Here is a 13,372-nt window from a genome sequence, read left to right on the forward strand (position 1 = left end):
TTAAGGATTCTGTCTCGCTTTTTGCCCCTGCTCTTACCACTTGCAGACACTGGCTGTGACCCACACGGAGAACCAGGGAAGGGGGTCCAATCAGTCAGTAGCACTGGCTGAGTGCCTACTGTGTGCAGAACACTGTGCTAAGCACTTGCGCTATCGATTTAGTAGGCACGATCACCAATCCAGACGTTAATGGCAAAGAGTTTTTCCCTGAGAAAAAGAGACTGGCTATCCCTGTTGATCAGCGATACTAACTCTTCAATTTTTGACTTCTCTTAGCCTGGAGAGCACCACAGTGTCGTGACTCTTACCGACCGGGGCAAATAAAGTGTTCTGCGGGGAGGTGTCCTAGAAGCTCCATTCCCAGGACTTAGTCTTGACAGCTCAGGTTTTTTGGGTTTTTTTTAAAGAAAAACCCATTGAAAATACTTACCCCATCCCAGCAGTGTTTGGTGAAAACGTTTCCTCTGGGCTGCCATGTTTAGCACTAGAATGGATCAAATAGAAACACTTGAAAAATACTCCAGCGCACTGCTACTCTTAAAGGAAATACTGGGGTCAGAGTGTTTAAAATTAAGTGATTCTTTTTGGGGGGATACGTTTCTGGGAAAATATCGTTAGCCAACATTTAAGCAAAAAATATTCACAGAAGTACCTGCTTTATTTAGGATATGGTTGCCGGTGTAGATCCAATGTTATGGTAGCAAATTCTATAGAAAATCTCAGTTATGCAGGTCAGACCCAGATGTATCTCAGGAAAAGAGGGGAAACTAAAGCGTATTGGCACCTTCTTCATCCTTTAAAGTGGTCGATTGGTCGTCGTTTAGGCACTGAGGAAACAGCCCTGGTGCCATTCAGCCATCTGAAATGGCCTGGGCTCAAAATAGACCAGGCCTAGAAATGCAGCATTTGGAGAGACATTTTTGTGCTCAAAAAATCATGTTCAACAGAGAGAATATATAGAGCCATACTTTGGTCTCAAAAATACGCCACTGATGATGAAATCCACCTACATGTCTGTGTGGGACTGAAAGGCCAATGTGGGTCCCTCAGACCCAGCCACATTGTGCACACAAAAAAGCTCCTCCTTGTAGTGTTGTCATGTTAAATGTTTGCAGTGCCTGCTGCTGTTTCCTCTTTCACCTCCTTCTGTCTTGTAGTGGTTTTTATCAAGGGCTTAGTGTGTGCAGAGCACTGTACTAAGCGCTTGGGAGAGTACAAGACAACAGAGTTGGTAGACGCATTCCCTGCCCACAGCAAGCTCACATTCTAGAGGGGGAGACAGAGCATCTGCTCAGAAAGAGATACTCCTTTCCCGATAACAGTGCTCCATGCTGGTCGTTCCTTAGCAACTGCCTCCCGGTTTTCAGCTGGGATACAACGCCGTCTGAGGCTTTGTTGGGACCGTAACCTTAACACGCTCCCTCTGCCCTCCTGATGTTCAGCTTCCCAATTTCAGCAATCCATAAGTTAGCTGTTTGAATATCCTGCTGCTCTTCATCTTCCTCAAGACATCATCTGGCACTGAAAGTTGATGCTTTCTGTGGGAAACTGCGGCTAGAGCCGATTATTCTACAATTTCCCACAGGTCAGGGGCTCTGCCCAGGTACCCTTTGACTTGGGAACGGAGACCATTTTTAGATCAGTTTTGCTAGTGGAACCATGCCTACCGACACCCAAAAATGTGCCTTACTCTCGTGACCTGTTTGGGCTACAGGCAGACTTATGGACGAGGCTTCGGCTTAAAAAAAAAAATAATAATGTCAGAAGGGCCCCAACCCATTTCCACTCAAAAAGGGGGACTGTAGTGACTTGTCAAAAGGAGGACTTCCGTCCTGGGAAGAGCAGCGCTTATCAGTCCAACTCGTTGCATGCCTTGAATTTGATCAAGCACTCAGCACGGTGCTTGGGCACTTTCTAAGCGCTTAATGAGTACCATAAAAAAGCAACCCGACAGGAAGCGGTATCGAAACTTTTCCCAGTTCTTTAAAATCTAATCCAAGTGGAAGATTCGTTTTCCACTGCTTGCTTCCCTCCACACTATCTCTACTCTCCTCTTACACACCCTTCACCTTCCCCTGGCCCTCCCTCCATCCTCCCCCCCATCTTCTCCCCTCCCCATCATTTTCCAGCTCTGATTTGTTGGGGTAAACCCCTCAGTCCTAAAAATGGCCCCATCTCCACCTCACCAGTTGGAAGGGTTTAGACTGAGTACCGTGCTCCTGCGCTCAATAAAGGCCATTTGATGGATTGGTTGAGTGGGTCTCAGAGTCAGAGGGGGTAAAGCCAGGCTGATCAACAGGTGGTCACTTTACCTTTCAGTCTTGTGTGCCTTAAGTCTCCCGATGCTTTGCATTTTCCCATCCCCGGGTGATATCGGGCAAGACAACCAGAACTAGAAGCAAACACAAGACATGGAAACTGTAGTTGTTGATTTTTCCTTTGTCCACCTAGGTTATCTGGGCAGAGAAGCTCCTAATAATAGAAACACACGCGCGCATGCACACACCCACCCCCCCCACACACACATATATACACACACCCTCCTCCCCCCACATATGGACATATAGCTAACATGCCCGCCCTTATCAATCGTTAGTCATTTTTCTGGCATTCCCATTTAGAAGAAGTGCTGACGTTTCCCATTTGGCTGCGGTATCGGCTAGAGCGGGTGCCGGGCTGGGTGGGGCCGGAGGGGCTGGGGGCTCCTGTGTTTGCTTATCAGTTTGGGGTTTTAAATGAGCCAAGCGTCCCGGAGTCCGGAGATCCGGCCGAGCCCACGGTTGAGGTTTGACCGGCGGGGAAACCTCCCCAGCGCCGAGCTCCTCTCCGACAGCCGGCCCTGTGGGTTTCGCTCTCGCTGTTGGGGCTTGTGGAGACGTGGAATCGTGGTCAATGGCGTGCCTGGGTGAGTTTGGTCTGGAGCCGTTCTCTTAACGGTGGGTCCTCCTGACTTGAAAACCTGCGGCCGTACCCACGGTGCATTTTATCTGCATTATAACGGGTCGGATTTTAGTGGGGGGTGGTGTATTATGGCTTTGATTGCAAACCATTTAGAGGCTAGTTGTTTCAGTCAGGCGTCCTGGGTGGGCGCTGGTCCAGAAGGCGGATTTCTGAACGGGCACCGGAACTCCCTTGCTGTAAAGATCGACCCGACAGTGGGCGTGAGGGTGGCCTGGGATCTTCAGGACCACCACCTTCTTTTTGATTCTATTCAGTTGCCATTGTTTTTACGAGATGTTCTTCCCCTTGACTCTATTTTTTGCCACTGTTCTTGTCTGCCCGTCTCCCCCGATTAGAACGTAAGCCCGTCAAAAGGCAGGGACTGTCTCTATCTGTTGCCGACTTGTTCATTCCAAGAGCTTAGTACAGTGCTGTGCACATAGTAAGCGCTCAATAAATACTATTGAATGAATGAATGAATGAATGAAAAGAAGTCAATGGCACTCCTTTTTTTAAAATGGTATTTGTTAAGCACGTACTATGTGCTAGGCACTGAATTAAGTGCTGGGGTCCCTGGGGTAACTGAGGCCCAGAGAAGTAAAGTGATTTGCCCAAGTTCACCCAGCAGACAAGTGGCAGAGTTGGGATTAGAACCCAGGTCCTCCTGACTCCCAGACCCATGCTCTTTCCATTAGGCCACGCTGCTTCTGCCGACAGTGGTCTCTGCTGACACGGGGCCGTAGGGATTGACGAACAGAAGTTTCAGCAGGGCACAGAGGTCTGTGTGTGTGTGTTCTCCTTTAAAGCAATTTTGACTTTTAATTCTCATAAATAAAATTTTCATGACTAAGCCGCCAGCTCTCCGGCTCCAGCTTATACATATTTAAAAGGCTTTCAAGAATATCCTCGCCCTGTGGTGGACGGCACATAAAAATAGTGCAGGAGACTTGGCGGCCGCAGCACTCAGCAGCACAATCTATCGGAGACGGTTTAAGCGGCCTTTAGCTTCCTGCGGTTGCCAGTTCTGCGTGTCCTCACCTTGAAATCTGGCCCAAGATTCGGTTGCTCTTTGACTTTTATTGAAACTTTGAAGGGTTTCCTACATTTTCCTCTTCGGTGCTCGGTGAACTGAGGGCGGGGGAGATTGGATCAGAGCGGGTGCACTGGCCTCCTCGATTAACGTTTTCTCTATTCAGGCCCACCAGTCACCGCAGACCTGGTCGAAACAAACCGTGGGGGATCCTGGGGAATTTAGGGGTGCAGTGCCAGCGGCCTCTTGGGAGGCTTGCTGGTGGCCTTCAACACATCCTCTGGCTCCATACCTTCTTGGCCGACTGGTTTGCTCCCAGTGGATGGGAAAGAGAGAGAGAGAGAGATGTCGGTCCGTGTCTTCTCCCGCCTTTTCACCCGTGGGGCTCCCAAGGGCACGGGGAGGAGGCCAGAATGCCCCAGTAGCCCCCTTCTCCGGACTGGGGCCTGGGCAATCCGCAGAACGGACCCGTTTTGTTGGTGACTTGTTGGTTTTCTGGCAGCATGAGCTCGACGGACCCACCTTCATCGGTTGAGCTGTTTGGCCGGAAGCTGCCAGACCCAGCGTGGCAGGACCAAATCCAAGGGACTTCTGAACTGGACAGACCCCTCCGGTTGGGACGGACTGGTCTAAAGCAGCGCGTGGGGATCTCTCTGGGGCTGGCACCTGTGGCGGGTGGCCCAGGTCATGATGGGTTCCCACAGTTTCCCAGGAAGGTGCCAGGAGGCAGAGAAAGGGAGATGCCCTTCTGTCCTCCTGAGGGTAGTCTGGCCTGCCATTTTCTGCCCACAGCACTCAAATATATATATATATATATATATATATATATTGAATGAATGAGTGAACATGCATGTATAGACCTGTAATTATATATATAATATATAATGAATTACAGATCTATACATGCATATATCACTCATTCATTCAATCATATTTTTTGAGCGCTTACTATGTGCAGAGCACCGTACTAAGCACTTGGAATGTACAATTCTGCAAAAGATAGAGACAATCCCAGCCCAACAATTGGTTCACAGTCTAAATGGGGGAGACAGATAATAAAACAAGTAGTCTGGCATCAATATCATCAAGATAAATAGAATCATAGATATATACACATCATTAACAAAATTAATAGAGTAATAAATAATATATACAAATATGCACAAGTGCGGTGGGGAGGGGAAGGGGGAAGAGCAGAGGGAGGGAGTAGGGGGAATGGGGAGGGGAGGAGGAGCAAAGGGAAAGGGAGGGCTCAGTCTGGGAAGGCCTCCTGGGAAAGAAAGGAGAGAGGGAGAGGGGGAGCCGGGAAAAGGGCAAGATATATATATATATATCTGTAATTTATGTGCTTATATTTGTATTTTATTTATATTAATGTCTATCTCTCCCTCCTGGCTGTAAGCTCTTTGTGGGCAGGGAATGTGTCAGTTTATTGTTATATTGTACTCTCCCAAGCCCACCGTACAGTGCTCTGCACACAGTAAGCACTTAATAAATATGACTGACTGACTGCCGTGCAGGATGACGGGTTTTAGAACCTTCTTCAGAAACTGATTTGGCCCCTAAGGAGCTTCAGAGTCTCTGAAGCTGAACACAAAATTCTTCAGAGTTAACACCTCCTTATTTCAGGAGATGATTCTTCCTCCTCTCCCTAGAATCCTTCCGCCTCTTAGCGGACTAATCAGCCCGGTTATACTCAGATGAACTTTCACTGACCTTTTCCATTATCTCCGTGGTTCTTCTGGCTACCGTTTCTGTTCCGTTGGTCAAAGGCAGGGTTTGGGCAGCTGCTGGGTCTTTCAGAGTCAGGTTCCTCCTGCCTACTGGTGCTGTTTTAAGTAGCCGTCCGAAGACATTAAAATGACAATCCCATCATCGTATGGAAATGACAAACAATAGCCCCTCTTGTCCTCAAAATGAAATTATCATCAAATTGATCAATTTACCATGCCAAATTAGGGACAGAAAGAGAGAAAGAGTGGAAGAGAAAGAGAGAGAGGGGTCCGGGAGACAGAAGGACCTGTGTTCTAATCCTATTTCTGCTGTGAGACCTTTGGGCAAATCACTTAAATTCTCTGAGCCTCAGTTACCTCATCTGAAAAATGGGGATTAAAACTATGAGCCCCATGTGGGACATGGACTGGGTCCAACCTGGCTACTTTGTTTCTATCCCAGTATTTAGTATAGTTCCTGGTACACAGTAAGTGCTTAACAAGTACGAGAGAGAGATCTTCACATTCACAGATGTCACTTCTATGGTGAGATTTCATCCATGTGTCAGACTTCAAAACTTCATTCAGATTTATTGGGCACCTACTGTGCATAGCATGTGGTACTGAGGCCTGATCTGTGGCAAAGCCCTGAACCGGGCGTTAGCCGTGGGCAGGGCACTGTAATGGGTGCCGTCTATGTGCTGAGTGTCCAACAGGGTGCCTGTTATGTACAGAGAACTGTATTAGACACTTGGGAGAGAACAATAAAAGTAAAAGACACGGTCTGTGTCCTAAATCAGTCTTGTCCAAACTGGATCCATGGAACGACTCTAGGGCCCCTTACCTGGCCCTTCCCCAATCCAGGTGACCAATCCATTCCTAAATAAGGCTGCTCCGAGCCCGGATGCTACTGTCCCTTCTGCAACGGTTTAGGTGACGTGTGCTTCTTAGCCGAGAGGTGGGTGGAGGGGAAAAGAGGGGGAAGGAGCGAAAGGGACAGAGAGGCAGCTTCTGAGCCTCAAGCCTTTTGGGACACGTAGTCCCTGCACTCTGGGGGAAGCACTCTGGGGGAAGTAGCCACGGCGGCCAGGACTTGGGGAAGAGTCTGGTTCAGAAAAATCAGAGGAGCCGCCCTCGAGATCACTCGCTTCTCCTCGTAAGGCTCCACTCCAATTGTAGCCTAATACATTGTCAGTTAGTCCAGCTTGCCTGCATCTTGCCAAGGATCTGATAGGAAGGGTGATTTGTGGCAAAGTTTCAAGGTTTACCCTCATTTATACCTGGTGACCAATACGCGGCCCTCTGAGAAATGTCCCCTTTCACTCTCCTCCCCCCAACCCCACCGTGCCTCGGGGTACGGAGTCGCGTTACTCTCCAAAGGCGGCTCCATCCGCTCTAATGGGACAGTATAAAAAAAAATTTTCCTAGGTCTTCTTCGGTCTGATAGGATTAACTTGTATTTGCCCCAGGGCTTAGCATGTGCTCGGCACCCAATAAACACTGAAAAAAATACCATCATTAATAAATACCAGGAGTAACTTCAGTCATCGAGACATGGCAATCAAACCAGTTAGATGGGAGTCATTAGGTAATTGAGATCCAGGTTACGGTGGGTTGTGAGAAACCACTTTGATGGGACAGGATTTTTTCTGAACACAGTTAATGACAGCCAGCTTCAAACTTGGGCAAATCAGAAAACATCTTCCCTCCCTCGCTCCCTCCATCCTCCTTTCCCTCTCTCCTGCCTTTTCTCTTCCTCCCTCTCTTATTCCCTCTTTCCCCTACTTCTTTTCCTCTCTCCATCTCTCTCTGCCTCTTTCCCTACTTCCTTTCCTCCCTCCTTCTTTCTCTGCCTCTTTCCCCACTTCCTTCTCTCCCCCTGTTCCTTTCCCCACCCCACCCCCGTCCATCGGACGAGTACAATTTCAATCTGCAACTGGCAGGTAATGGGAGCCGGGCAGGTTTAAGCGTAAATCTTGCTCAGCCCATCAGATGCCATCTACCTCTGGGTGTCGCCTTCCCTCACTTCCCTCGCCCTTTTCACACTAAATGATTCATTTCTCAGAGAAAAGAAGTGTCGTGGTTCTGCCGACGGTCGGTTCCACCCATTTCTTACCCGGCCCTCGGCCCTGGTGTGGGGTGATGCGAAATTGCACGAGTGGCGCAAGCGGCTGGTGTCGAGGTACTTTATGAGGGCGCCAGAAACCAAGTCAAGCAGATGGCACTGATTGATGGGCACGCCCCAAGGGGAACTCTCGGGCGGCGGCTTGGAGTTGGAGCCCAAGCTCTGGGACGTGTGCGTGTGTACTGGTGCGTGAGACGACCTGAGGGCTTCCGGCGTCAAGAGGCCTTTTGCATCCACTCCCACAGCTATCGACCTGCTGTATTGGCGCGACATTAAGCAGACGGGGATCGTGTTCGGAAGCTTCCTGCTGCTGCTCTTCTCCCTGACGCAGTTCAGCGTGGTCAGCGTCGTGGCCTACCTGGCCCTGGCTGCGCTCTCCGCCACCATCAGCTTCAGAATCTACAAGTCGGTCCTACAGGCCGTGCAGAAAACGGATGAAGGCCACCCGTTCAAGTGAGCAGCCGGGAATCCCCGGGGGCCAGAGGCGGCTTGCCCGGGCCACTCAAGCCTCCCGATTTGTGGCAGAGCGGGGTGGGGTGAGGGTGACAGTCTCCCAAAACAGGGGGCCGCTGGCCCTCCTGAAAAACCCCACCTGACCGAGGGTGAACGCTGCATCGTTCTCTCCAGGGCGTTCCCCAGTGCTTCCACCGTGTCCCCACCGTAACGTGGGGGGAGGACAGAGGCGCTGGGCTGAATCAGGGTATCTAGAGCGGCTGGTAATCGCTCGGCCCTTCTCCCGCCAACCCGCCGCTGCCAACTCTCCGCTCCATAGGGCTTGCCCGGGATCGGAGCCTGCAGTTGTCCTCTTCACCTCGACAGCCTTTGAGCCCTTGAGGTGGATCGGGTGGGCACATGGTGCTGACACCGAAATGGAGGCGAACGACTGTGAGATCCCATCAGCTGGGTGATCGGCAGTGGGAGGAGAACTCACCTGGGAATGAAATGCCAGCTTATTGGAGTCTGTTTTCCTATCTCTCCGTCTGTCCGTTTGCTTGTTCGCTTGGCAGAGCCTACTTGGAGCTGGAGATTTCTCTCTCCCAAGACCAGATCCAGAAGTACACGGACTGCCTGCAGTTGTACGTCAACAGCACCGTGAAGGAACTGAGAAGACTCTTCCTGGTCCAGGACCTTGTGGATTCCTTAAAAGTATGACTCTTTTGTGGCATTTGTTAAGCCTTTATTTGGGCCAGGTACTGTTCTAAGTCCTGGGGTGGATACGAAGTAGTCAGGTTGGACAGAGTCCCTGTCTCACATGGGGCTCACAGTCTTAATCCCCATTTTACAGATGAGGTAAACTGAGGCCCAAAGAAGTGAAGTGACCTGCTCAGAATCACACAGTAGACAAGTGGCGGAGCTGGGATTAGAACCCAGGTCCTTCTGACTCCCAGGCCTGGGCTCTATCCAGTAGGCCACGCTGCTCGCACACCAACAGTTCATTCTGGGCGTTTTTCCTAAAGGAGCAGCACCCAGAGCTGGATCTAGTGGAACCTGTGAGTTCTGGGCTGCACACATGCTACTTTCAAACTCACTGTGGAAGAGACTCAGCTCTTGACAGCGGGGGGCCCCTAATCACCAGCCCCAACCTCAGATGCTCTCTGGGTCCCCTTCGTAATCCCGTTATCAGGCAACCACAAGAGCAGTGATAACCCCTGGTATTTGCGCAGAATGTCCTGAGAATATTCTATCTGCTCGACCGCGCTCAGCGAAATCGTTGAGGGAAGCCATTTCTGATTGTCGTGCAAGCTCTGGGGGCTCTTGAGGCTCTAACGCTCCTTTTCCACGTCAGTTTGCAGTGCTGATGTGGCTGCTGACCTATGTGGGGGCTCTCTTCAATGGCCTGACGCTGCTCATCATGGGTAAGGGCTGCTTCTGCCGGCTCTGGTGTCTTCCGTGCTGCCCCCCCGTCCCTTCCTTCCCTGTTTCCCCCTTTCTGGACCCCCTGACTCTCCTCCTTTTGGCTCCCCGTTCTTGTCCCCGTCCCCTCAGTTCCTAATAACTGGGTAGAAACCAGAGATGATCTCCAGCCAGGAGGCACCGGCCTTCCCCTTGGGCAGTTCTGGCGTCCATTACAGATTCACTTTTCGCCCAGTGGCCTCCGCCCCAGCAACTCTGGCTCTTTCCACGGAGCTTTCTCTGCAGCAGCGATTTCAAAGATCGTCTTTCCCAGAACATGCTGTTGAAAATAATCTCCTCCTGCTTTTCTCACACGTCACCTGAAATATGGACGTATCGATTAACGGGAGCGCCACTCCGAATCCTGAAATGACTGTGCGTTTTTCCCTCCCCAGCTGTGGTGTCTGTGTTTACCCTGCCGGTAGTGTACGTCAAGCACCAGGTAAGTTCAGCGTGACAGTCATTCCGTGGCCCTTGTCACGAAAAGAGATTTGGCCTGGTGGTTCTGACCCTCCCTGTGTCCCTGCAGGCTCAGGTGGATCAATATTTGGGGCTCGTGAGGACTCACATCAATGCTGTCGTGGGGAAGTAAGTTCTGCTGCACATTTTCTAAAATTCACTGTTAGCAGTTCGTGTAAAGGAATAAAATGATCTCAGTAGACTTTAAATTATTTCCTGATGATAATGATATAACTTTTTAAGGGCTTCCTGTGGGCCACGAACTACGTGAAGCCTCGGGATAGACGACAAGATAATCAGATGGGTTGCAGTCCCTGTCCCGTACCGCTCTCATTGTCTAAGAGGGAGGGAGAGGCAGAGGACAAAATACCGGTCCCCATTTTACAGGTGAGGAAACTGAGGCCCAGAGAAGTTGAGGGACTTGCCCGAGGTCACACAGCTGGGCAGTCGCGGAGCCAGGACTAGAACCAGGGATCCTCAGACTCCTAGGCTGGTGTTCTTTTCACTAAGTTACCGTCGCTGTCTCTTGATTTGATTGGTTAAGTTGTATTTTTTGCAGTCAAACCGCTTTGCAGTTGTATTTTATGCAGTTAAACCTGCTCGGCGTCGAGGGGGGGCGAGGGGGGGGGGACGACACGGGACACGCCCGCCATGATAAGCCGGCACGGTTTCCCCTTCACAGACCGGCCGACTTGGCTCACCGGGACGCCCCGGATCACCCACACCGAATGCAAATTGCAAATTGAGGCATTTGAAGGAGCGGGGTGACCTAGTGGAAAGAACACCGGTCTAGGAGTCAGAGGACCTGGGTTCTAATCCAAGTTTTGCCTTTAACTTCTCTGTGCTTCAGTTTCCTCCTCTGTAAAATATGAATTCAGTGCCTCTTCTCCCCCCACACATGGGACAGGGACTCTGTCGACCTGATTAACTCGTATCTACACCAGCACTTAGAACAATTCTTGACACATAAGCACTTGACAAATACAATAATTATTATTGAAGTTTTAAATGATATTTGGGTGCCAACCGTATGCTATTGGCTAAGTTAGGGCCAAAATCTGTTTGACTGTCAATAGAACAAATAGCCCTGAAATCCCAGATTCATTACCTAGCATCAAAGTTTACGGTAAAGCCACAGCAGGAAAGTTCTGGGGCCCCAGGTGAATTTTATCAATCATTGGTATTAATTGAGCAATTACTGTACTAAGCGCTTGGGAGAGTTAAATACAACAAGCTGAAGAAAACTCCAAGTGAAAGCCCTGGGTCCTTCCCAGGGCTGGGCCACACTGGGCCAGTATCTCTCAACTGGCAGCACCTTGTTCAGCTCTGCCCTCTCCAAACCAGGTGGAGTGATTTCAGTTCAATTCTTATTTCACAGAATCTCAGGGATGCTCCAGATTTCTAGTTGTTCATCTGACAACCGCTTATTCTGAAAACGCTTTCGTGTAGGATAGCACTGCATATGCACAAACAGACTCTCTTCTTATAAATGTAAAAGGGGTTACTGTAGTGTTTGTTAAAGAGGGGGTTTGGGGCAGGCGTAAGTTTGCATCGTGAAGCAACACTCCCCCCCGCTTGTGTCCATCTAGTCCATCAAGATGAATTGTTCATCAGGATGTAGACAAAAAAAATCCAAACACCCACAGCTAAAGTAGTTAAACAACTTTGTGTCTATACAGGGGGGTTGGGGGTGGACACTTAAGCCTCCTCCTCCGATAATTCAGTGAACAGTGCGGTTATTAATGTGGCCTAGACCTTCCCCGGATGAAAAGAATGAAAGAACCCATTAAGGCCTTCTTAAGAAGTTGGGAGACCATTAAGAAGGTGGGACGCCCTAGCCTCTACCGCTTTCTATGGGCAAACGGATTTCCCATCCCCTCCCAGCTTGCAGCCTGCTCCTCTACCCTACCCGAAGCTCCAGGAGGGCAGGGATCGTGCCTCCTCACCCTACTGTACTCCTGCAAAGCAGCCGGTTCTGTGTTCCGCACACAGCGGGCGCTCCATCAATACTATTGATTGGCGGATTGATTGAAGACTGAGAGCACATTAGAGAAGCACATGGTGCAGTGGATAGAGCATGGGACTGAGAGTCAGAAGGACCCTGGCCCCAGCTCCACCACTCGTCTGCTGTGAGACCTTAGGCAAGTCACTTCACTTCTCTGTGCTGCAGTTACCTCATCGGTAAAATGCCATGTGGGGCAGGGACTGTGTCCAACCTGATTAGCTTGTATTTACCCCAGCGCTTAGTACGGTGCCTGGCACACAGTAAGAGCTTAACAACCACAGTCATCGTTATCATTATTATTATCTTGGAGGGAAATCTGTGGCCCAGATCGCGCCTCTGGCCAAACTGAATAATTAGAACTGCGAGCAGATTTTCTTAAGCACCAATTCGTGATGCGCTGACTTCTGATTCATTTATTTCCAGGATTCAGGCTAAAATCCCAGGAGCCAAAAGGCAGGCAGAGTAAACCGGACCGTCAGACTGGTAAAAGAACCAGCGACCCCGCAGCGGTCTCTGTTTGTAAATTGGTTGTGCCGTTCTTTCTCTCCTACTCTATGATCGTAGAAACATAACGTCAGGGGCCGCTGTTTTTTAGGCTGCTCCCGCCCCCTTAGAAGCCTTGCAATCCCTTGTGTCAAGCACTAAAGTAGTAAAGAGAAAAAAGTGTACTAGATGTGGTTTTCATTTTGTGTTGCTTCTGAAGTGCATGATGGCGAGAGCCCCAATACCATTTCTTTATGTTCCTCCTTTCCCTCTTGGCAGCGCTTAGTAACCGGTCCAATCCCCCGAGGCTTGGTCTTTCTCGCTTAGTGCACTGATGCAATAGTGAAAATTGCTTCTATGTCACTGAGGTGCTGGCTAGTCCTCTTTGATAACTTTATCTAGACTTGTAGCCTGCTGTTTAGTGTTTTCCCGCGCGCACAAACACACACACACACCCCACGAAGATGAACAGCACTCCGAAACTCTCTGTTTTGTATAACTTGGAGGAAAAAAAACCAAGAGACAAACGTAACAAGCTCCCAGCACTTTGCTGTACTGGACCGACAGGCTGATTTCCAGGTATGGTAACTAGAGCGCCTGGCTTGTTAACTTTATTACCATTTGTATTCCTTTCTCTGTAGTTCTTAATGGACTTAATTATGGACTCTGAATATTTGCACTTATGTACTTGATACCGAATGCAGAAATAAATGTTACTAAATGTA

The 13,372-nt window shown here is 49.7% G+C and overlaps 1 protein-coding gene across 4 annotated transcripts in view; it reads left to right on the plus strand.

Moving 5' to 3' along the window:
* The window catches only part of RTN1 (reticulon 1), a 46,417-nt gene extending 33,045 nt beyond the window's left edge, over positions 1-13,372 (plus strand). For 3 of the 4 annotated variants that reach the window (XM_029078487.2, XM_007659532.4, XM_007659531.4), the window contains 6 exons: positions 8,053-8,260; positions 8,815-8,953; positions 9,594-9,663; positions 10,096-10,142; positions 10,230-10,288; positions 12,588-13,372. In XM_029078487.2, the coding sequence (XP_028934320.1) occupies positions 8,053-8,260; positions 8,815-8,953; positions 9,594-9,663; positions 10,096-10,142; positions 10,230-10,288; positions 12,588-12,630 (566 nt within the window). In that variant the 3' untranslated portion in view covers positions 12,631-13,372. Of the gene's footprint in view, positions 1-2,805; positions 2,906-8,052; positions 8,261-8,814; positions 8,954-9,593; positions 9,664-10,095; positions 10,143-10,229; positions 10,289-12,587 lie in introns of those variants that run through there. The other variant, XM_007659533.4, reaches the window with a different exon arrangement.

The sequence above is a fragment of the Ornithorhynchus anatinus genome, chromosome 14 (genome assembly GCF_004115215.2).
Source record: "Ornithorhynchus anatinus isolate Pmale09 chromosome 14, mOrnAna1.pri.v4, whole genome shotgun sequence".
Taxonomy (NCBI): domain Eukaryota; kingdom Metazoa; phylum Chordata; class Mammalia; order Monotremata; family Ornithorhynchidae; genus Ornithorhynchus; species Ornithorhynchus anatinus.